The 21,938-nt window shown below is 39.8% G+C and overlaps 2 protein-coding genes across 4 annotated transcripts in view; one reads left to right on the top strand and one right to left on the bottom strand.

The window, feature by feature from the left end:
* sntg1 (syntrophin, gamma 1) overlaps positions 1 to 4,776 on the top strand; it is a 42,884-nt gene extending 38,108 nt beyond the window's left edge. For 2 of the 3 annotated variants that reach the window (XM_012916700.3, XM_004542799.4), the window contains 2 exons: positions 2,558 to 2,668; positions 2,799 to 4,776. In XM_012916700.3, coding sequence (XP_012772154.1) covers positions 2,558 to 2,668; positions 2,799 to 2,981 — 294 coding nt within the window. In that variant the 3' untranslated portion in view covers positions 2,982 to 4,776. The remainder of the gene's footprint in view (positions 1 to 2,557; positions 2,669 to 2,798) is intronic. The other variant, XM_004542800.4, reaches the window with a different exon arrangement.
* A 2,045-nt stretch (positions 4,777 to 6,821) lies between these two features.
* pcmtd1 (protein-L-isoaspartate (D-aspartate) O-methyltransferase domain containing 1) overlaps positions 6,822 to 21,938 on the bottom strand; it is a 22,959-nt gene continuing 7,842 nt past the window's right edge. Inside the window, exons 2-6 of the mRNA XM_004542801.4 lie at positions 14,644 to 15,100; positions 14,215 to 14,317; positions 12,944 to 13,115; positions 10,073 to 10,196; positions 6,822 to 9,728 (exon numbers count right to left, since the gene is read on the bottom strand). Coding sequence (XP_004542858.1) covers positions 9,355 to 9,728; positions 10,073 to 10,196; positions 12,944 to 13,115; positions 14,215 to 14,317; positions 14,644 to 14,950 — 1,080 coding nt within the window. The 5' untranslated portion in view covers positions 14,951 to 15,100 and the 3' untranslated portion in view covers positions 6,822 to 9,354. The remainder of the gene's footprint in view (positions 9,729 to 10,072; positions 10,197 to 12,943; positions 13,116 to 14,214; positions 14,318 to 14,643; positions 15,101 to 21,938) is intronic.

Genomic DNA, 21,938 nt, shown 5'->3' with positions numbered 1-21,938 from the left:
TATTCACATCCTCCACTTTTGCAGGCTGAGTGAAAAAAACACATGAGAAAAAAACATCATTTTTTTCTTGATGGTTGTTTTTTTTTTTGGAGATTTTAAATCAAAGGGCCACTCGTGTATCATAAAAAAGAAGTACACCCTGGAAGAAACAGTTGTAACAGTGATTTATATAGGAAACAAAGAAATCATGACTCCCGCTGACACTCTTTCTCTTGTTAAACTGATGACTGATGCAGTCACTCTGGTGCTTATTTTTGGAGAAAAAAAACTGAGGCACTTATAGTGCTGTTTAACCTATACAAAACAATAGAAAATAATCAGAGCAAATACCAAGCACTAGGTCACTATGTTAGATAACTTTGGTTACTGGAGACAAAGTATGCAATCAATGAGAAACGTTGAAAACATCACATCTTTAAAATCTTCTTGCTGTTTATTTTGTTCTGTTTCTCCGGCCACTTAATTAGATTCAGCTGTTTGGTAGCTAAAATATCTAATCAGCCCATAACAGGATCTGCAGAAGTTCAAACTGAGTATCAGAATAGGAAAGGAAGGTGATTTCAGTGACTTTGAGCATTGGCTGCTCTGAGTATTTCAAAAACCTGGATTTTCCCACAGAACTGTCTCTAGAGATTATAGTACAAGGTCCAAAAAAGAGGAAAATATCCAGTGAGCGGCAGTTCTTTGGGGTAAAGAGCATCAAAGGATGCAGCAGATGCAGCAGGAACAGTAGCTCAAATAACTACGCGTTACAACCAGCGTGCAGAAGAGCACGCCAGGTGTCACTCCTGTCAGCTAAGAACATGAAACTGAGGCTACAGTTCACACTGGCTCACCAAAACTGGACAAGAGAAGGCTGGAAACACGTTGCCTGGTTTGAAGAGTCTCGACTTCTGCTCTGACATTCAGATGGTAATGCCAGAATTTGACGTAAACAATATGAACGCATTGATCCATGCTTCCTTGTATCAGTCGTTCAGGCTGGTGGTAGTGGTGTTGATGGTCTGGGGGGTATTTTCTCAGCACATTTTGGATTCCTTAATATCAACTGATCATTTACTCACCAAACCCTTCCTGGGTAATGTTGCTAAACCTGTCAATCCCTTTATAACTACAGTCTATTCATCTTCTGATCGATTCAGCAGGATAACACACCATGAGCTCAAACAAGCTCAAACTGGTTTCTTGAACATGACAGTGAGTTCTCTGTACTCAAATGGCCACAACACAGTCACTAGATCGCAATCCAATAGAGCACATTTGGATGGCGGTGGAACGGCAGATTCACATCATGGATGCGCAGCCGACAACTCTGCCGAACTGTGTGATGATGTCATGTGAATACAGACCAAATCTCTGAGGAATTAGTGCAATACTGAAAGGAACTAGGAGGGTATACACTCGCCTAATAAAGTGGGCAGTGAGTTATTTTGCAGTTAATTAGATCATTTGTCCCTGAAATGAACAGCAAGACTGAAATGATAGGTTTTCATATAGTCTGTATATGACCTACTCATCGCAAGCAGCTTTTCCTTATCTAGCATTACAGTTGCCCTGTGAATGAAAAATAATATCTGATTTCAATAAACTGAATATTTAAAACAAATAAGCAATATAAATGATTGTTACAAACATTCTCATTATACAGGTCATTAAGCACTCGTACTGCTATATTTTGGATTGTAATACTGACACAGTAATGTGCAAGCCTTGGTTCAATGCTTCATGCAGTCAAAATGGAGATGCTTTGATTTAGTTCAGGATTTGTGGTAATTTAATCATATCAGAGTATCAATATTTACTTCTTTCTTTTCATCTGTAAATGAACTGCAAATTAATGTGTTGATTTTGTGGTACAAAATAGAGGAAAAGTAAAAGCAGGAATAAAAATGAGCATTGCACTGGTCGGGTGTGGCTTTAGGAGGAAGCTGATTTTGTTCTTTATCTTTCATGCAAGAAAGATACAGAATATGAAATGCAGTGATTGACATGAAGGAGATGGTGATATCGGCACCTCTGACAAGGTTAGCGGGAGCCAGATTGAATTTTAAAGGCAAAGCAGAGGAGAGGTGACACTTCTGTGGCTGCACACCGAAAATGCTTCGTGAATATCTGCTTTAAGTTAAATGAAAAATGTTCATCTGTATTGCAGGGCTAAAAGATTTAATCAGACTGATGTTGCAGTTTTAATTAGGCTGGTGGGAGTTGTTTCAACAGTATAGGAATGTGCAAATAACTTGGCTAGCTGTCTACAAGAGGAGCCATGAAACTGAGTCAATGCACAGCTTTTGTTTATTCGGTTCGGCATTAATTGAATCACCGAAGCTCTGCTATGCAGGTGAAATTACTGTGGCTGGTTAAATTTCCCCAGTGGTAAAAATAACACTCCAGTTTCTGGTTGATCTGCTGACGTGCCCCATTTCTCACCGGATCCGCGTGGATTTTAACATGACTTATTCATGAAAAAAGTGACACCAGAAATGATTCACAAATCTGAGCGCGGAAAATAAAGACATATTGTTTTTGCTTTAGTTATGTTGTTGCGTTTGCGTTTCAGGCAGTGCTGTGGAGATACAAGTTCTCCCAACTAAAAGGGTCGTCTGACGACGGGAAAAGCAAGATCAAGTTTTTATTCCAAAATCAAGACTCCAAATCCATCGAAGCAAAGGTAATTAAATTTGACGGATGTTTAATGTTGCATGCCAGAAAATAAGTCAACAAGATTTTCAAAGCAGCACGGCTCTATAAAAATTAATCGCTCGTGTGTGATTTGAGGATTGATTTTCTGTCTCTCTCAGGAGCTGGAGTTCTCAAACCTCTTCGCAGTGCTTCACTGTATTCACGCTTTTTTCGCTGCCAAAGTCGCTTGCCTGGACCCGATGTTTGTGGAGAGCCAAGGCACCGCGACCACCACTGGGATCGCTTCTCTTTCCAGTCTCTCCTGTAATTCACAGACACCTAAGCTGAAATACGCCACTTGACAGGTGCTGCTTTCACTGACCCCTTTTAAAAAAGGACGCTGCACTTAATCATGAATGTGGCCTGTGTCGATGGTGGACAGGAGACCTGGAACACGTACAAACTCGGACATTATGGGGGGCAGCTGTGCGCACTGCTGGAATAAAAGACCTCTTTGTGAGAGATTACTTGACGTGTCTGCAGATTTCTCAGATTTCTGGAACAACTGTGGGCTGAAACTTCACAGAAAGACTCAATGGACACATAAGGTGTGACTCAAAAGGGTTTTTTTTAAATGTGATTTTGTCTCAGACATCCTTATAATCATTTACAAAAGAAAATGCAGTTCTTTTCCCAAGCCAGTCTGCTTTTCTATGTAATTTTATTGACCACTTGCAGTTTAAGCAACATAGATTCTAGCCTTTTCCCCACTTCAGATGGTACATCACTTGAATTTCTGCAAGGTAAAGCGTGGACACTGGATATGATGGTATGGTGTGTAATTTGTGATACTTGATACCTTACGTTTTCTTTTTTTGGTGTGTTTTTGAGGTGGAAACTTTTATCCATAATTCAATTTGCTGAAAGAAAAACCATTTTTCAGATTAGAGTCTAACTAAAAGCTAAATGGCAACATCAGTCTGGTCTTATAACACAAAATCAGTTTAATTTTGACAAAATTTAATTACACAGATGTTCGCTGGCAGCGTTGCTGGATGAAATGGATTTCTTTATATTAATTTCCTCTTTTCTTTATATACCTGTGTGAGGTAAGAATATGTCTATGTCTTGGATTACTGACTATGAAGGCACTTTGATGATCAGCTTCACCATCAGCTCAACCATAAAGGGACGAAAACACTCGAAACATGATTAGAAACACCTTCCACGATGTTTATAGCACTTTTGATTTTTTACCCCCAAACCTGATTATGTAAATAAACACTGACATTCAAATGAACTCAAAGAATTATGAATTATGGTGATTACTTGAGGGATTACTTGTAGGGATTAAGGCATTTGTTAATTTGATGTGCACCCTAGACAACTAGGTAGATAGCTCATAACCTTGTGCTCTCTTCATCATTTACTCTATGGACCAATTTAGAGGAATAAAATCAGCTATGGTGTATTTTTGAAAATATTTTACCTTTGTTTTTTTGACCTGTAAATAAAACAAAGAGGAACTTTACATTCACAAATGAGAAAAAAGTAGGAGGAAAATAGAAATATGTAGCACCGTTGCCTCCAGATGTTCCAGACACCCCTTTAAACTCTGCACAAACTGTTTGTAATGCTGCAGAGCGACAGCTAAACTATCATAGTCAAAAAGAGTTCAGGTCAATTAGCGCAATTAGTGATGCTCTTACCTTCCATTTACAAAGAGGAATCCAAACACAAGGGGCCCGTTGGTAAGTAAACTCTAGAGGATTGCGAATTAAACGGGGTCAGTGCTTTGTACTGTGCGGCCTTGTTAAGCTGATACGAGTGTTTGATGGGAACTAATGGTGGTGCAGTCTATGCAAAGAAAGTCTGAGCTTTTGTGCTTTAAAATTATCCTGGTCGCATATACCCTTATAACACGAGATCTACAGAGTGAGGTTGATTTTATTTTTTGCAGATGTTTTATTAACAAATATCCTGTGTAATAAATGAATAAATGAGACCTTTTATATCATGGCTCACTTGTGGTCGGCTTTACTTTTTTACAGTTTCTGGCTACGCCGCTGATTTTACGAAGAGAACTCACTTTACTTTTCTTGAGAAGTCCTCAAAGTTGTATTTCAAAATTCTAGTACATATCCGGGTCAACTCTCCTTTTTTTTGTCAGCAATAGAGATGTCATTATACTCATCTTTGCTGAGGTTCATAAAAAACTTTTAACACTGAATAAAAGATGCCATTGAGTACTCAAAGTCAAGATTTCTCTGCCGCTGCTCCATTTTCACATATTCTTCTTTGTGTCTGCCTTTTGTCTGTCCCCACAGTGCGCCGCTGAGCTCCCTTTAAAGTCAGAGAAGCCTTTTTTTCATATTTGTGCAAATTAAAAAATCAGTTTTAAACAAATGGTATATACTTGACTTTTTTTTCAGTAGTTTTAGTTTATTTTAAACTTTTGTTCTCAGTTCAGTTCAGCTCACATTTACTTTAGTTTTTATTCTTTCACATTGCTCCATTGTTAGCTTTAGCTTTTCGTTATTATAATGCAGATGGTGTATGTCAGACCCAAAGTTTGAGACGTTTACATCAGGTATTATGGGACAAACACACACAACTGAGGGCACTTTGTACATATTTATACTTTAGTCTTGGGAATACACTTCTCATTTTTCTCTTTAAACTCCTTTATTTTGGTTAACCAAAACAGTTTTCCACACTGTTTTTGGCCTAGTGTTACTTAGATATAAAAATCCTTGGGTAAAGCAGATTCATAAAGTGTACATTTTCTTAACAAGCAGCACTGTGATGCTGCATAATTAAACTGGGCAGCCAAATCCACATTACTTTCTACTATTAATGTCAACTATAATGTGCTAAACACATTATATTAACACATATTTTAAATATAGACATTATTATATTATTAGAGCTGTCTTAGAGGCAGGATACACCCTGGACAGGCCGCCAATCTGCTGCAGGGCTAACACATAGAGACAGACAACGATTTGCACCTATGGGCAATTTAGAGTTGCCAATTAACCTATCCCAACTAACTGCATATCTTTGGAATGTGGGAGAAAGCCAGAGTACCCAGAGATAACCCACACAAACACAGGGAGAACATGCAAACTCTACACAGATGGCGGACCTTCTTGCTGGGAGGCAACAGTGCTAACCACTGTGCCACCGTGCTGCCCCTCTGGAGCATTTAGTTGTGTTTTAATACAACACCACAATCCCAGCAAATTCACTCCAAGGTCAGATTGTACAATGCTCAGTGAAGCTGCAAAAATCACCCAAGAGCTCTAGTACATCATAGACTTTAAAGGCCTCAGTCACATATGATAGAAAAACACTAAACAAGGATAGCTTGTTTAGGAGGGTCTCTGAGAAAAGCTTCTTCTCTATAAAAAGAACATGGCAGCAAAGCTGAGTTTCCAGTGTTACATCTGAACTAACTGCATGACTTTCCTGATCAATTTCTTTTGAACAGGTGAGACTAAAGCAGAGATGTTTGGCCATAATGCACAGCGCCATGCTTAGTAGAAACCGAACACGACACGTTAGCACAAATTTTATACCACATGTCAAGCACTTTGGTGAAGGGGTAATTATTTGTGTTTGTTTTGCATCCACAGGATCTGGACACCTTGCAGTCATTCAGTTGACCACGAACTGCTCTGCAAGTATTCTGGAGTCATATGTGACAGTGAAATCTAACTGGAAACTGGAGGTTTATAGGTCATTATAAACTGGTCATAGGTGTGTGAGTGCGAATGGTTGTCTCTCTGTGTTAGCCCTGCCACAGTGTTCCCTGCCCTGTGGTAGCTGGGATAGGCTCCAGTCCCTGATAAGGATAAGGTGAAGAGAATGGATGGATGGATCTTTTTCATGTCACTTTTTTTTTAATTGCAGAGTTTACAGTTTCATAAATTTCACATTCATAAATTTGCTGCCAATAAATTTACCGAACTTTCCAAAGTCCATTAAACCCAACATTAGCCGACTTAGCTTAAATATACCATGGTCCAGTGGGTCATCAGATATTATTCACTCCACAACTACAATGTGACACAAGAGCAGCGGCAAGAAATCTAACGAGGAGAAAAAAAAAAATTGTAACTAACAGACAACATTTAGACATCATTGGTAAATAAATAAGATTGGAAAAGCAGAGTAATTAGAATGATTAGAAGACACAATGTGATCGTGACCTTTATTTTTGTGCCAAACGTTACGGAGAAACACCACATTTTCAAAATGAACTGCACACACTATGAGTAATCAACCTATGCCTGAAGAAAAAAAAAAAGCTAACAAAAAAACAGGAATAGAACTCTTTTGGCTCTGAACAAATGATCTTAATATAAGAGCACATAATTGGTTATGACTTGGTATTTACCGGCTGCCATTTTTGTAGTCGAATCTCATCCACATTAAATGTAATCACAGCAGTCCCATTAACTTTGGTGCAAGGCGCGACCTGAGAGTCGAGGTTGTAGGTCCCCTGCTTTCAATACTTAATGTGCTCACTAATTAGCAATTACATTTTCGATAATGGTATATAAACTGTTGCATGGCTGTAATTGGTCATGTGAATTTTAATGGATACCAGGCAAATAAAATGGGACTATGTTGTTATTGGTAATTATAAGCTGAGAAATTATTCCATTATTGCTTACTTGCACAGCTCTGCAATGAATTAATCTATTAAAAAAAAAAAAAAAAAAGCCTTACAGAAAATAAATGTTACCTCTTCACACACAAAAACTACTAAATAGAATAACCAGCCCCGTTTTCAAACAAAATATTCGTCATTACACCAGAACAAAATGAAGACCTACAGCACTAATATATCTTATCTATTTAACAGACAGCAGTGGAGATTTGATCTACAGAGTTCCCAGTGTCAAGATACAGTACAGCAAGAGGGCGCTACAACAAATCAACTGCAACTTAATTCAACTGTATGCAGAATCATATGATAACAATACATATATAGATATATCACTTTAATATTGAATAGAATTAATATCAACAACATTCAACTCAGCTTTTGGAATACTAAATTTATGCATTCAAAGTAAGATGAAGGAACTTTCCAAATGCTGTGATGGTAAAGCGTGAAGAAAAACGGTGACCTGTCGGATCAGTGATGTGCCGTTTTGTTTTTAGGGTTTTTCCCCCCTTTTTTTTCTTCTTTGTTTTTTTTTTTTTGTTGGTTTTTTTCTTTGTTTTTTGTTTTTTTCACTGTGGAATGTTTTTGTAGAAATATATCATCCTTTATGGGGGAAATTTACTGTGCTGGAAAACTCACAGAAGTCCTAATGTGATGGGGCGAGGGATGTTGGCACTTAAAAGTCATCACTATCAGGAAGGTTCTGCAAGCAAATTGTACTTAAAGAGGATTTACATTACATTAAGTCCAGTCCACAATACAAATGAAGCCCAAAAAAAGTCATATTTTTATTTTTTTTCCTTTTTTCTCTGTCTTGAGGACTGCAGATTAAGGTGCTTTGTTGTCCGTGATACAAAAGGCGTCAGATTTTGCATTGTCGTTGATTTTGTTTAAAAAAAGAAAAAAGAAAAAAAGAAAAGTACTATACAGAATTCGAGATTTGTGTCAAGGCCATCAATCTGGTTCACCATCTTGAAACCTTTTTTTGTTGTCATTTGTAAAGAAACATTTCAAAGTTTGATCACTTGGGACATCACCTCCAGTGACCAATCACAAGGAGCAAAGTCAGGAACACCCATATACAATATATTCATGCATGTATTCATTATGGATGAACATCATGCCTTCACCAGTTCCCCTCGAAATTAGGTGAATATTTAAATCACCATCGTATCCATGTCACCCTTATTTTAAACCTCTGATGTGGTTTATTCAAATACTAAGAATTACATCATTATATTATATTATAAGAATCCAGAACAGGGCAAAATAAAAAGAGAGAAGGAGGCCCGCGACAGCCAATCAGATCAGGTAGTAGTGAGGAAACAAGAATGTCAGCACCCTGTAGAAAAAGTTTCATTAAAAGGTGCCCTGTAGAAAAAATTATGAACCACTCTGGTCTTTCAGTGAACTCTTGTAATAGGAAGTTATAAAACACATTAACCTGAAATGAAATACCAAGAAGAGTAATGACATACGTGCCCCATTCGGGCTTATCGGACATCTTACTCTTTAACTCTCTTTAACAAAAAAAAAAAAAAGAGAAAAAGAAAAAAAAAAATGGGAGAAAGTGGCTTTATTTGCCTTTCAGTGTCTCCTCTCAGTATCATTAAATCATCACACACTGAAAGTAAGTTAAAGCTTCTAAAAAAGGTGCAATAAAAGTCTTCAACTTAGCATGATCGTATTTTAACAAATATAGTAAGAACTCTTTTTTAATACAATTTTTAATCTGCACATTTCTGCAGAAATTCTGACATTGCGATAAAATCTGAATCCCAAAATTGATTTTTGAAACTATTTTCATTTACTTTATATTTTTTTCCATTTATAAACCAAAAGAAAAACAAACAAACAAACAAACATGTCAACAAAAAAAATTAACACTCAGGACAATCATAACATTATTATCCAATATTATCTGTGACGTCTCTTTCCGTTACAGTTTTGCCATCAAGATTAAGTGGAAATAATGCTACATTTGTACTGAAAAAAGATGAAGAAAAGCATTTCAGCATTTCGCTGCACCCATTAAGAAGGGATATCAAGTGAATAAGTCATTTCTCTCTGTAATACAGCAAATATGCCTTCAGTGACTCAGGCAGCGGTAAAGCCATTATTTGGTCTCTCAACACGTTCACTTGCTTGAGGATTTCAATGTCGCCAATGTCTCTGTCCTCCTCTTCCTCCACCTCTTTGTGCTCTTCCTCGGTGTGCTCCTCCTCTTCGCTCTCCACCATCCGCGGGATCAGCTGGTTGCCTACAAAAACGTAAGTGTTGATGCGTCGCCTGCGACAGCGCCTGCGTTTGCGCTTCTGGGGGACTCTCTGCGTCGTCCCCTTTCCCTGGCTGTCCTCGTTGGCCAGGTTTCGGAGAGTGCGGCGTATGTAGATCCGAGAGAGATCCTGAAGGCTGCGGACAGTCACTGGGGCTGAGGACAAAGAGAGATGACACGGTGCTTCAGGGCGGTGCGCCACACAAATAAGAATAATCCATACAGCCGCACCAGTCCTTCAACTAGGTCAGCATAAACGAGCGAGGACGTGAAAGAGAAAAGTGTCTCGGTATTTCAAGGAGAGGAATAACTGGGTCTAGGAAGCGGCCTCGGGGCGAGCTTCATATGTCAAAGCCAATATCGCTACAGGACTCGACACATCACGCGTTGAATTTAAAATATTGCCTGCTTTGCATTTCAAGATGAGTTAGAGATAATGAAACACAAAAACTGGGAGGGTTTTTTTTTGTTTGTTTGTTTGATGAGGCGTGGGAACTTACGCAGATGGACAGTGTCGGGCTTCTCTCCATCAGCTCTGCTCTGCTGGACCAAGGGGGCAAAGGACACCGCCAAGATGTTTTTGCTTTCCCACGTGCTCTGGCCAGTCCTGGTTATCTGGGTCAGCTGTATAAAGAGACAAAAACTGAACTTTACACTGAAAAACATCAAATGCTTCATATTTAGCAAGGAGTGGAAACATTGGACTCAGGTGAATCAAAAGATGACTTTTACTCGAGTCGACATGTACACCTGTTACTGTGGGTGTAATAAATCCCAATCCAATAAGAGGCCTCTATCACACCACCATGGGGAAAAGTCATCCTTCTAACTGCTTCCATCCACACGCGCCAAGTCTTACACAACCACAGCATGCTTGTTAGGCTCATTTGAATTGAACAGACAAGCTAAAGGTAGCTTCATTTTGCATATACCTTCCAAATTTGGCTTATTCTTGTAAACTTAGCTGCAGGCTTAGACATCCCTGCCCCAAATCTCTTTCTCTAGCGGCTATAACCTGCAGGCGCTGAATAAAAATCAGAGGACCAAGGAGACGACTTCTGTCTGTGCTCCTCGTTCTTTCTCACCTTTACCCAGTGTATTCAAGCCAGAAACATCATTTAGTTTTATGACTTTTAGCATTTATTTCCAATGAGCTATTAATGGACTTACATTGTGGGTTAAACTTCATTGCCATACTTTTTTTTTTTTTTAAATAAACAGAAGAAAAAATTTAACATGAAAGTTTCCAAATACAATTAGCTTCCAGCAAAGACTCAAAAATGTCTGAGCATTGCATAAAATTGTTTGGCTATTTAAAAGCAACCGCTAATCTGGTGCATTTAAACTCCTGAAAAAAGACATTTAACACACAGAAGATTCAATTCTTAATTATTAATTAATTATTTTAATCAGATCTCTTTTGCAAAAGAAGAGTTAAGTAGAGAAAAGAAGCAGCAATATACAGCCTGCCACAATGCAAGCACTCCACTGCTGCTCTTACTAGAATCTGGCCGATACCAATATTTGTCAATTTAAAATCCGATGTATAAGCCTATACTTACTTTCTACCTTCTTGCAGACACATGACACACAAACAGATTTCGCTAACATATTTACTTGATTACGATCTGACGACTCTGCTAGGTTCAGTTGCTTGTTCCAAACAAGTACTGCCAACAGGAAAGTTGCGGCGTGCCCTCTAGTGGACAAACTATTCAATGTCAAAACTGGTTGAACAGTTTCTCCTGACACTTTTCCAAATTTTATGTATTGGCTACTGTAAGTGCTGTAGCAGCACATAGCTGACATCATCCGATAACATCGACCTGCTGATAAATCAGCCGGGTTCTAATGTGAAAGATAAAATTGAAACAGTAACATTTTGCATCTGAAAAGCTAAAAGCCTTAAAGTCTTTGTCCTTTTGCTTCATGACATATCAATATGAAAAGACAGAAGATTAATCCAAGAGACATAAATGATTACATGAGACATCAATCACCCATTATGTTGGCTCGGGTCATAACGAGTCTGCACTGTGACAGTTCTCAAAACACGTTTAAAGTCATTTGAAGTTGCTGACTCAGTGTGCACTGTTAGAACTTCGCAGGGGGAGGTGTGATGAGGCTTGGAGGGGGGCTGATAAAGAAGAGGCTGTGAAGTCCATCCATTCATAGCCATCTGTAAGGGGCACAGACATACTGCAAAGTCTCTGTGTGATTAAGACAACCATCTTCTTTATGATAGCATAATAAATCCACAATTTTCCCAATGTCTGTATTTTTGCCATAACCGAGCAGTCTTTGGCTTTACTCTGACATTTTTCCAAGTCTAACAGTAATTCCCAAATGAACGCATGAAGATTTTTATGGTTTGCTTTGGACATCCATAAAATTCACTTCCTTGTGTCAATGTATAAAATGAGTGGGGGGTGGGGGGGTGGATGGATACAGATAATAAAGTTTCTCAATGCTGCTTCCGCACAGCATAATATCTGAACAGTGCTGAAGGGTGTCATTTTCAGAAAGCTCCACACCGCCTTTCCGGTTACTGAATGGGTGTTTCATATTTGTCCACTCTGGGGAGTAATTTCAAAAAGCTCCAGAGGAGATGGAGATGGGGGATGTCAGCTTGGTGCTGATGAAAGGCCACAACAGAGGAAAAAAGATGCATTTTGAAAATTATCCACATCAGTGTGAACATGGCCTGGGTAAATCTGGGGCTTTAGTGCTTTCAAGCTGTTAGATCAGAATTGTGTTAATTATTTTCTCTGCCATGATTAATAACTTTGCTGCTCCCCTCTCCCCTCCCTTTTTACTTTATTTAAAAAAAAAAAAAAAAAAAAAAAAAAAAAGTATAAAATCTGATTGATTTCCTTTAAGCATGTTTTCCCTCTATGGTCTGACTTCAGAGTGCCATCCTGTATAACTACTAACATAAAACATTCAACCCTTGGGTCACGATATCTTATCAAGTCCAAGCTTCGCTTTACTTCAGTTCCTTTTATGGCCCAAACGCACTGACCATGAATCCGTCACAATCTTTAAACTTCTTACTGGAAAAGGTTGCTGTCAACCGTTTCCCCACCAACATCCCGAAATATCCTCAGTGCCCTCTCACATGCCCTGCAGACTGTCCACACTCACCTGTCGTACTTTTTAAATAAAACATTTATTTATACAGCACTGTGTGTACTCTGTACACGGCTGCTTAAATCCAGGTGCAGCCGCGGCTCAATAATGCATGGGAAAGTTTCATAACTAAGCCTACTAGGTCAAAGCCATTTTCCCTTGTTTTCCCTTGTGCGTTAGCATTTTGAGCAGCAATCACAATGTGTTGATTTCGTATCAGTCCGGTGACTTGCAGCACTTACCTGATCCTCTATAGGCATCACCAGAATGCCTCCAATTTTGAGCAGTACTTTCATGTAATTTTCATGGTCCTTTTGCACTCCAGCGCCACAATAAATGCGATCGTACTGGTGGCTGTCTGTGGAGATTTCAAGGCAATTCCCCACCACAAAGACAGGTTCACAGAACTCAAACCTGTGAAAGAAATAATCAGACAGGTAAGGAATAAAATCATGTTTTTGGGGTTTTTTTGCAAAGCCCATCACATTTGTAGATTGTGGCAGAAATATACATGAGAGATTACTTATTTAAGACGGCAAACGGTCACTAGTGCCTCCTATTCAGTAACAGCTACTTCTTTTTCAAGAGGACACTTTATGTTTTGGGGGATACATTTATTAGCTTTTTTTTTTTGGCAGGGCGTTAGATAAGAGGATTGACTCTCACTCTCATGTCTTTATGATAAATATGCAGCTGGAGCCAGCAGGTGGTTAGCACAGCTAACCCATTTATTGCACCGGTGTGACAATTAGTAACAGATTAATGCATTTAAAGGCTTATGAGATGCCACAACAGAGCAGAGCACTTTGTAAAAGTCACACACAGCATTCAAAAACTGTGAAAAGCCACAACTATTATAAGTAAATTATGTGCAATGAATAAAACTTGGGTTTTTTAAAATCTATTTTTCTGTAAGAAAAAAAAAGATCAAAGAAGTCTGCACTATAACCCCCCCACACACCAAAAACCAAAATAACTGCATGACTCTTTTAGTGCCTCAACTTACCATCTTTGAATAAGCATAAATGTATTCAATCTTTTTTGCAAGCAGCAGTCAATAAGACTAAATTGGCCAACTCTGATGTTTGACAGATAAATTGGTGCATCACAAACAGAAATTCCGTATTTCAGTAAGGCAGAAATCTACCAGGGATGAGCACTTGCATACTGAGAGGAACCAGTGCGGCACCTTGCCAAGGACAATGCTTTGCAGCAAAAGTTGAGCTTGGTTCAACTTTTTTTTTTTGTGCCAAATGACTTGTTTTGCTGGAGTCCTTTTTTTTGGCACCCCACTGCACTGACTCACTGGCTTCGTTTAAATGAATGAGAAGGCTGCTTTTTGGGTGCAGGGCTAACGTCAGCCTAAAAACTGCCTGAACACTTACTCGTCGTTTTACAGGCGGTCATGTGCATAGCGGTTTCCTGCCGAGAGCCGTTCACCAGGCAACCACCAGCGATTCAGGTGAATGTGTAGTCAGAAAGTGAGCTTAAAAAAACATAAGCATATACTCACTTATCAAAGCTGTCGCTATTCTTTATGAAGTCATCCAGTTTCTCTCTGGCATATTCAACGACATCTTTGTGGAGCTCAACTCCATGGTTTACACCAAATGGCCCTAAGGGGGAGGGGGGGGGACAAAAATGTGGCATATTAATTCATGGCCTCTGTTAAGCAAAAAAAAAAAAAAAAAGCCCAATTCTTGCTGATTTCTGCTTCTCAAATCTGAACATATGCAAATATACACTGCTTATCTGACATTTATTAGGTTTTTAGTGCTATTTTTGGGGAACGTATTATAAACCAATTGATCGATGAAGACCATATTCAGTAGCATCAGTGATGTCATTTATTGAAGTTACTTAATCATTTCCTCTAAATTTGTCCATGTAGACTTTAGAGAACATCTAAACACCTCCCACAATAAGGGTAAGCCAAGATTACCTATGATGAGGCCAACCATTGTGCTCAGGTAGCCGGTTCCACTGCCCAGATTGAGGAAAGAAAGTCCCGGCTGCAGTTTCAGTGCCTCCATCACCTCGGAGTATATACACGGAGCAGACAGGTGTATGTTACCGTGCTTCCAGGCCAAATCTTTGTAGGCATTGTCCCGATAGCCGTCCAAATAGTAGTCACCGCGGTCTATGGCCCGAAAAGCCTGCTCGACTTTTTCTGTGCGGATATACTGAGCCTCCTTCAGGTTATCAATTAGGTCGTCATTGTCCTCTCCGGCGCTCACAGCTCCCCCCATGGTGAAAAGAGCAGAGGAACCCTAAGGGGCGAACTCGTATTCAGGATGACTGTTTCGTCCTCAGAGGTGCATGGAGATGAACGGCTGTGCTGCCGCTGTGGCTCCTCGTGTGTCAGTTCAGACAGAGTTCATGTCCAGGCAGCAAGTGACCTGAGAAACACAAAAAAGTGAGATGAACACACTATGACATTAACGCCTGTGAGGGAGCAGTGTCTGGTTAAATCTACAAGTGAAGTGCAGATTTAAAGTGCTGATAAAAACAGTTTTATTAATCCACAACTGGGATTGTCTTATGATGAAAAATTGATGAGTGAGAGAAAGGGACTAAAAGAATGAAACATGTATTTTACTACCATTTTTTTAAGTATCCCTTCAGGATGAAACAGATTTACAAAGTATTAAATCTGCAGTGCCTTTGTGAAAGAATGGCCATCAAGCTGTAATGATGAAACAAATCCAGTAGTACAGTGACAAGCAGGCTTCCCCTCTACTGGTGGTTTATGCTTTATCTAATGTATGTAGACCCTTTTCCCCAACACATATCAGGCATGTCACAGCACAAATACAGTTAGTGACCCTAAATTAAATTTTGTTACAGAGGCTGTGGAATAACACATGGCTCGCTGTTGCCAAAAGACAAATGCCAACAGTTCATCATTTAAGGTTTTAAATGCTATTTATAAACTGTTAGAGCCCTGCAAAAATGTGCTGGACAGAAAGAATTGCCAGTAAATCAATAGTAAAAATAATCACCAATATTTTCAGAATCACATTGGATCCTTTGACTTTCAGATATTTTCACAATAAAAACCTGCTGCGAGGCATTTGCAGCTGAGACTCTGTGCCCCCAATGTCATGTCATATTCTACTGTGCAGTCTGTTATGTCCACAGGGCAGATGTGGAGTGATGTAACAGAAAGCTGACATTAGAGGAGGGCAAGATGGACACAAGCTTCCATCACAGCACATATGAAAGTTTCTAGAAACAGCATTAAAACAGCCGTATTTCATACGGGTCCACATTTCCGATGCACGCTATTTTCTGCAAGTACCGCTGCTTCGCCTCTGGACGCAATCGGTCTCTATACAGTCCATTCTCTTTTGAGCTGCTTTTAAGCATCGTGTAATCGTCGTTCCAACACAGTGTGTTTGTTTTGATTCGTAGACCCCGAAAATGGTGCCGCGCTCCCACAATACATTGCGGCGTGACGTCAACTCCAAAGCCCTATGAGAAAACACAACAGTTTGAGGTTTTTTTCCTTCCCAAGCCAAAAATAATATCCAAATCTTGTGCAAGACTTCCTGATCCTCAGCACTGGCTATACAAGCCTGCACGCTGAGAAATCTCAAAGAAAAAAAACCAAACACAACTTCCCTAATGCAACCATTCCAGCAAAATCTGCAATGTGAGAGTTATCAGTTTGTACATCACCAAAATGTCAAAGCCCAAAGACTAGCCTGATGCTAATTAATTTACAGGTTTGTTTATGATAGATTATGATAAGAGATATCTACAAAGGCTTCCAGCTTCTTCCCACAGTTCAGAGACATGCAGTTAGTAGTTAGGTTAGTTGGAGAATCTAAATTGCCCATAAGTGTGAATGTGAGTGCAAATGGTTGTCTGTCTCTTTGTGTTAGCCCTGCATCAGGTTGGCGATCTGTCGAGGGTGTACCCCATCTCTCACCCTATGGTAGCTGGGATAGGCTCCAGCCCCCGGTGACCCTAACAAGGATAAACAAACAAGAATGGATGGATATCTACAAAGACAGACATTGTAAACATAGCCATTTAGAGCTCAACCAATATAGAATTTTAAACGTGTGTGGAGTTATTCATTCACTTGTTCTCCCTGACTTTGCTTGGATCAAGAGGTTGTGCATGCGCCCTCTACACAGCATCAAATCCTGTCATATCTTTACTTAAACTTACTTAAATTTCTATGTAGATAAATCACAAACAAATAGCCAATATCGACTGATAATATCGGCCTATCAGTCGGGCTATAAAAATATTTTAGTTGTAAGCAAGAATGTGCACATAATACAGTTATGTTGCCTATGATCCACTTTTATTTTCAGTTATATTATGGAGGGATTTTTTGTCTTCTAAATCTTTTGTACAGGTGCATCTTTGCCCTGCCCTAAAATGCATCACCCAGTCACCATCGAGCAGGTTACAATCAGCATTAGCCAAGACGACTGAGATTCTATGCCAACGAAAAAGGTAAAAGTCAAATAATTAAGCAAAACAAAAGTGTTTCAAGAAGTTTGTGAAGACACAACAGGACCAGCATATCAAACACAAAGAGTCAATAGTTTTAAATATTTGTATCTCAAGTTTGAATCAAATTAAGTGGGAGTGTTTTCCCTTTAGAAAGAAAGACAAAAAAAAAAAAAAAAAAAAAAAAAACAGCTCTAATTTTAATTTCTTTAAATATTTTATTACTGTTGATTGACCAGATACTTAAGCTGCTTCTGGCCACTTAACACAATTACACAAATAAAACTGCTGTTTATTTGAACTTCTTACAACTAAGCTCAGACTAAAGATGAGGTGTCAAAAAAAGGAATAAGGAAGGAAAGAAGCCAAACAGCTGTGAAACCTGCCATTTAAGGCTGAGCTTCAGCTGAAATATGAACTGCTGTTTTGGTGCTTACATTACAAATAATGACCTGATGGATTTCCTATGTAATACAGCACAGTAGCTGTAAAGAGAAAACTCCTGACATGTGCCAGTTTCTCATCATTTTATAAATGCTTTGATGACAAAAAATATCAAACCCTTCACACCCTGTGATGCAGCCGACGGAGACAGGTTCTGAATTCCTTCTCTGCCTCCTCAGCATCTCCACATCTGACTCAGCTAATAAAGATTAAATTCAGAGGTGACTTTGTAGTGGGAGGCCTAGTAAGGTAATTTTCCATTGGCAAAAAAGGAACCATTGATTCGCTCACCATCACTTGATGCACAGCGGTGTATTTTTTTTTTTTTTAATCCTCCTTTTCACTCTGTAAGCATTGAAAGAAAATCCAGAAAAATGGGTCAGTGGAGGTATTCAAGAAAAGTGCTTTTGGGCACTGCTGTACACTCAAACCTCTGATTATTAACAAAGTCCTTTAAAGACAAATCAAGAAAGACCAGCCAGGCAATAAGCTTATTTTAAGCAAAGAAAAATACCTCTTTGTAACAAGTATTCACTGGTAAACACACACATGACGTCCCGAGTTGGGCCCCCCACAAACTGAAAGTGCGTCAGTGTATCAGGTCATGAGTGTCTGCTTGACCCGGTTATAAACACCTCACTGAACGTGTAACAGATCCTCCAGCAACACAGGATCAGCTCTGGAGCTGCAACCAAATACGACAGGCCTGTTTAGGCAGTGCACCAGTGCACCAGCACTCGACCGATCAGCAGACAATGTGAGGTAAACTGATAATCCCGATGGTTAATAGCATTTAGTGTGTAAACTCAGACAATTTACAGCCTTGTTGGCAAAAAACAAGAAACTAAATGCCTATGTGCCTGTGGCTTAATACCGCGGCACTTTTCCAACAGAATTTGTATTTGCAGAAAACTAATCGGTAAATCTTGTAAGAAAGGTACAGAAACTAGTCTCAATTGTGCTATAAAGAGCAGGCCGGAGTCATTCTGATGCTGTAAAGCTAGGATTCAAGCAATGAAAATAAATACAAGGTTCAATAGGAGGACTTAAAGCTTTTCACCTATAAAGTCTACTTTTATGATACCTATAATGTTAAGGCTCGCTGACACTCATAGTGAAGTTAATTCTATTACCCGTTTACTGAATTTCTACCAGCTCCTAAAGTTGGACATAAAATGCAGTCCAACTTCAAGGTCACTATGTAACTACATAATTATTTACCTTGTAAAGCTGGACTTTAAACCTGCATAAGAAGTTGTATTCGAGTACTTCATTTGTACTGGTGACAGATGAGGACATTCATGATTCAACTTTTGTTTTAATTTAAGTTTCTTGAGGCAAATTTATGATAGTTGTGTCTCAATTTTACTGCAGCAGAAAAAGTTAGGATCAAACGTCTACTGCCCCGTTTTGTGTGTTTATGTAATAATTAATGTAAGTAATTATTAGTACAATGTTGATGTCTGTTTTGCTCTGCAGAGAGAGATTTTTGGAATTCAACCAAAGGCAGAGGCTGGACTTGCATGCAGCCCTCCACAAAGCTAACAGCACGTTGCCCAACAGTAATGATGCTGTGCATAGGTTGAATGCTGATTAGTTTACAAAGTTGGCTTGAACAGGAGGAAAAAAAGCAACAGTGGAAGTGCAAGGAAGAAGAAAAAAAAAAAAACCCACATTAAAATGGCTACAGTGAACAGTTTACAGTCTTTCCACTGAGTTTCACTTCACTATAGGATGACTACCATCTTCCCTGTGGCATGAGCTGATCTCTTACGTTACTGGTCATTCAACATACTTGACTCCAGGTCAGACATAACTACAGCATGTAAATGGAGGTTTGCTTCGTAGCATCTGCACAAAGTCCTCCTGGAAGCAAGATGCACTTAATTTCAGTGGTCTCCAATACAGAACTACACGTATAAAATCAGTCAATTTTTCCCCAAAATAAAAAGGCAATAAAAATCTTTTTCCCCCGCTGGGAAATTGCACTTCTACCACCATCATTGTCATGTCTCCCCTAGATTTAATGCCAGGATTGTTTAATTTGCCACATCTCTCTTATGATATTTCTGACCTGCAGACCACCAATGCACTCCAATGTCAGGACCTTTCCATTTTAAAGAGTGCACCCAATAAGATTCAACCTAATTGTGTCATATCCATGTCTGTATCTGCTTAGTTCATGTGAAGTTTACCTAACGATACAGTAAATACATTTCATTGCAAGATCTGCACAAGTCCCATGAGAAGCTGCAATGATGGTGAGAGAATTTTCATTTAGGATTACTTTTGATTTGAGCCTGTTCGTGTTGTACTGAAAAGGCCAGATCTAAGCATTTCTACACTAAATGGTGCAAATGGTAATCGCTCTTTAAGATTTAATCTTTTATTTGCATGACAAACTAAGATCCTGGAGTCCAGTGTGCTGCTCACCATGACGACCTGCTGACCAATGTACAACCCGCGCACATGCAGGTCATGGAGAGGCTTTTCCTATGGCTCCACCATCAGGCTAGTGGTGGTAGCAATCAAATAAAAAGTGTTTTTGTTACGTGTCTAAATTTCACCACGGGATTCTGTGTTAATTAGCCACAAACAGCGAGAGGACATGACAGTAAAGGTGTGTGTTGTACCAGACTAACAACAGGGGCCGACTCTTCGTTCGTGCGAACCCGCTCAGATTTATTAATATATATTTTTTAAAATCCACCAGCTATTTTTACTTGAATCCTCTAATTTTTGCCCCTGCCGTCTTTGTGTACTTATGATTAGGAGTCACACAGTTCCACGACAAGAGTGAATTTCTGGGTCAAAATCAAAGCAATGTTTTTACTCAAGTAGGAATTACTTTATCTCAGTTTGGTGCTAGATGAAAAAAAGAAGTTAAAATGAAGTTATTTGTATGTTGCCTTTGAAATCCATTAAACAGTTTCCTAAACAACACATTTAAAATAGCAGTTTGAGAGCAAAAAAAATACAAGATATTCAAGGATATTTTCTGGAAATCTATAGATTTTTACTCAAACATAAGAATGTAATCAATAGATAACTATGACTGCAACTTGCTGTTGTCGAACTATCAGCATTTACCATTGTTGGTTTGGAATACACCTGGTTTTGTAACTGCTCCTATTATACTCTGAAATGATGTTTTTCTACTTTTGTTTCAAGATATTTCTTTTTTAATTTTTTTCCAGGTCAGTGGAGCTTAAACCTTAATTGCAATAACATCAACAGGCAGCTTTACCACTGGTCAGGACCCCGAACACAGACTTTTTGATGGTCTATCAGCCTGGAACACAGTACTGCTGTCTGTTTTTATGACTGTATCAACAACTATATTGAACACAACGGCACAGGAAAATTGGATGATGTCACTACAGAAACTAATACAGTCCACATGGTTTTTACTGCCCTATGCATCGCCAAGAAAACGGTCCTCATGAACTGGAAAAATAAAAAAATAATCTTAATTCTAGCCAATATAGAAACCATCTAATAGATCACATTAGTCTCGATATAGCCTCTGCCACCACATTAGATCAATCCCTCTGGGCTCCTTTGAGCCCATCACCTAGCGGGGGTAGGGGGTCGTGGTTTGGTCCCGCCTTAGCTATTGTGGTTGATGTGGAGTTGGGACGGGCTTAGGGCGCCTGGAGGACCCCTAGAGACGTTATCCCTGGAGGGCTTAACCCGGGGGTTGTGTTCCTGAGTGGATCCGGGGCAGGCGTGGGGGTTTGGGGTTCGGGGGTGCTTCGCCTCCGTGCTGGGGCTCTGGCTGGGCCTTGGGGGCTTCGGTCCTCGTCGGTGTGGCACCGAGGTTGTGGGCGGGTGGGTGCACAGGGGCTCAGCCCTGGCACAGGGGGCCTCTTGTGCATCGGCTTAACTGGGGGGCTCTTCAACTGGCAGGGAGGTTGTTCCATCCTTGCAGGAGTCCACTCTGCAGGTGGGGGAGAGACATAGGAGAGGTGGAGAATAAACTTAACCTGGATGTCTGTTGTCTTGTGTAGTCTGGGAGATGATTGAATGTTGGGGTGGGTACAGTTTCCTCTGCGGTGGGGTAGGGTGGGCTGCCCCAGGTCCTGTGGGGCTTGGCAGTGCTGCTGCCGTAGGCCCCGGTCTGGATGGGCCTGGGCTCCCTTGCCTTGGTGGGTACCAGAGGACGGGGGTGCCTACGGGGGTGCCTACTGGGGTCAGCGGGGGAGCTGGCCCTAGGGAGGGGCATCCTCCCCTCCCTTCTTTTCCTCCCCATCCCCAGCTACCTCCCTCTTCCTGCTCCACCACACCCACCCACACAGGTAGGGCCTTGGGGTGCGGGTGTGT

The sequence above is a fragment of the Maylandia zebra genome, linkage group LG18 (genome assembly GCF_041146795.1).
Source record: "Maylandia zebra isolate NMK-2024a linkage group LG18, Mzebra_GT3a, whole genome shotgun sequence".
NCBI classification, from domain to species: Eukaryota; Metazoa; Chordata; class Actinopteri; order Cichliformes; family Cichlidae; genus Maylandia; species Maylandia zebra.
Note: the sequence above shows the minus strand (reverse complement) of the source record. Positions and strands in the feature narration are given on the sequence as shown.